Genomic DNA, 2,694 nt, shown 5'->3' with positions numbered 1-2,694 from the left:
TTGCTCTGTGTTGGGCCTAGAGCTGTCTTGATGCCTTCATACATTCCTCTGATGTTACCCGAAACAGCTGCAAATTAGATGGAATCGCTGAGCTGTTGCCAGTATTCATTTGCACAACGTCTTGCAGTTTGTTGCACTTTGCTTCTTACTGCTCTGAGTGCTTGCTGGGTTTTCTCGCTGGGAGAGCGCTTGTATTCAGCAAGGGCAGCACGCTTTGCATCAATAACAGGGGACATCTCACTGAGCTTATCGTCAAACCAGTCGTTGTTCTTGGAGGTTTTCTTCCCAAAGGTTGCAAGGGCTGTTTTTTGAAAGGTATCGCGGAGGTGGTTCCACTTCTCAGCTGCAGAGCAGTGCTGGTGTTCGACGGACAAAGCTTTTTGAAGGAACTTGGCAAACTCTTCGACTTTCTCAGGGAGATGCATACCCATGGTGTTCATGCGAGGTTTGCCTTTCTGTTTGGACTTGTGAATCTTCTTAGGTTGTAACCTGATCTTGCAGCAGACGAGAGAGTGGTCGGTGTCGCAGTCTGCTCTGTGGTAAGTGCTGGTAATCTGCACAAGCTTGATATTACTACGAAGGATCAGGATCAAGTCCAGCTGATTCCAGTGCTTTGAGCGAGGGTGACACCAGGACACCCTGTGTTGAGGCTTGGTCTAGAAGAAGGAGTTGGTCACGCAGAGACTGTTGTAGGAGCAAAACTCCAGCAGGCGCTGCCCGTTGTCGTTGATCTTGCCAATTCCAAAATGTCCAAGACAGGAAGGCCAGGAGTCATGGTCGGCACCCACTCGAGCGTTGAAGTCTCCCAGGATGATGACATGTTCCTTGGGGGATATGTTCTTCACGATGTTGCTGATGTTGATGTAAAACTCGTTCTTTGCTTCTGCTGTGGATGTCAGAGTGGGAGCGTAGGCGCTGACGAGAGTGACAGGACCTTCGGAGGTGTGGAGGCGGAATGTCATCAGGCGTTCAGATCCCTTGTCTCCTGGTTCGACCATACTCAGCAAAGTGTTTCTGACAGCGAATCCAACTCCATGCTCACTTCGATCCTCTGGACTCTTCCCATACCAGAAGAAAGTGAATTCCTTCTCCTTGAGGGTTCCGCTGTCGGCAAGGCGAGTCTCTTGTAAAGCTGCTATGTCTACCTGTAGTCTCAGCAGCTCGCTGCTGATGACAGCTGTTTTTCTCGCATTGCTGATGCCTTGAAGGTCTTCGGACGGTCCGGGTGTCATCGTTCGGACGTTCCAGCTTCCCAGTGTTAGGACTGGGCACCTGTTCTTTGAGTTTCTTGTTCTTGCATGGTGCGGGTTTTGCAGCCTGCTTGTCGGTTTGATCCTAATCCCCAAGCACCCAATGAGGAAGGCAGGCTGTGGCGGGACAACACCTTATTGACTGGGGCTGCCTAGCTATAGGCGGGCGGTAGCTCTCCAGTAAGATCCGAGGATCTTTCCCACCGTCGGAAGCAGCCCATGGCGCCACATTCTACGCCAATCGAACATTGTGACTTATAACCGGTAACTGCTGCTTCCCGTGTTGGTTCAACGCTGTGAAGCGAAGCTGGAGTGACCTCTCCAGGGCGCAAGCCAGGGCAGAAGATTATGGAAGATAAGCAGTTGCCTATGCAACAGATCCCCCCTCTTCACACTGAAGATGGTTCCAAAGGAACAGTAAGAACTGGTAGATTTTGGGCACCAACAGTGTCGCACGAGTTGCCTGTATCGTTCACTAGGTACGGGTACTGGTATATGTAGATTCGTATTAAGTTTATACCATTTTATTCAAAGCTTTCAGGTTTTGCAGTTATGGTATATACACTGTCAACTGTTAAATAGAACGATACATTAATATAACTGTTTATCACACCACTTCTTGTTGCACAACACCTGTCATCGTCCCAACTCCTCGTCTCGGCCACGTTACCTTGGTGGTCATTGGCCGGAAGTGACATCTCAGCACTTTATTGTGTTGGGTTTAGTCTTTAGTCTTTACATTAATTTCGAGAAGGTCCGTTGTCTCACATGGGTGGTGCAACTGCATTGATTATGTATTGTTGTCTATTATCATACATGTTAATTATATATCCAGGGGAGGATCGTTAGTATACGTAATTTGTGTTTTGTGTTTGTTTGGTTACTCGGATGTTCATGTGCGTTCGTATGTCTGTTTGGTGGTCGAGTTGTTGTTGCAGACCCGAAGATTGCTGACTTAATTCTTAGTCAGCTAGAAGGGCCTGACATTGAGTGGGTGAGTGAGTGAGGGAGTGAGTGAGGGAGTGTGAGCGAGTGGCGTTACTCATCATGTATATGGTGGCGTATACATATCGCTCTCCCCCTGGGGTTAGGTGGCTCCCGGCACCTAGGGTACATGGTTTACAAAAGTATTTATATGGGTAATACATCGAGAAAAAAAAATTCAGAGACACAAAATCCTGTGGGGTTAAAAATGTGCAGATGGGGGGGTGTTGTTGAAGTGAATCTGAGGTCCCAAGGGGGATCATGAACTGTAATTAAGGGGTAGCGATGTTGTGTCTCAGAAGTGTAACGTTGTGTCTCACCAGATTACATGTTCTATTGGATTTCACATACACTGTTTAATTCACTTTTTAAATGTTATTGTTTTTATGGTTTAACACTATCACTGTTGGGAGTGTTGTTTTTCTAGACACTGTTCTATGGTAAGTTTGGTGTGTCACAT

General features: G+C 47.4%; 1 protein-coding gene across 1 annotated transcript; it reads right to left on the bottom strand.

Annotated features, from left to right (window-relative positions):
* Positions 1 to 74: 74 nt before the first annotated feature.
* On the bottom strand, positions 75 to 1,232 carry LOC143039313 (uncharacterized). Its single transcript, XM_076209191.1, has 2 exons — positions 846 to 1,232; positions 75 to 656 (listed from the first exon to the last, which is right to left on the bottom strand). The coding sequence occupies exons 1-2, from the start codon at positions 1,230 to 1,232 to the stop codon at positions 75 to 77; spliced, it is 969 nt and encodes a 322-aa protein (XP_076065306.1).
* Positions 1,233 to 2,694: the final 1,462 nt, after the last annotated feature.

This window comes from Oratosquilla oratoria, chromosome 26, assembly GCF_046742065.1.
Source record: "Oratosquilla oratoria isolate Oo_2021 chromosome 26, ASM4674206v1, whole genome shotgun sequence".
Classification (NCBI taxonomy): Eukaryota; Metazoa; Arthropoda; class Malacostraca; order Stomatopoda; family Squillidae; genus Oratosquilla; species Oratosquilla oratoria.
The sequence above is the reverse complement of the archived record's forward strand: the minus strand, read 5'-3'. Positions and strand labels throughout refer to the sequence as shown.

Excerpts from the sequence above, each read along its gene's own strand:
- LOC143039313 (XM_076209191.1), bottom strand. The coding sequence starts at position 1,232 with ATGACACCCGGACCGTCCGAAGACCTTCAAGGCATCAGCAATGCGAGA. Across the intron at positions 657-845 it reads ACATCAACATCAGCAACATC|ACCAAGCCTCAACACAGGGT; the intron begins GTGAAGAACATA and ends TCCTTCTTCTAG.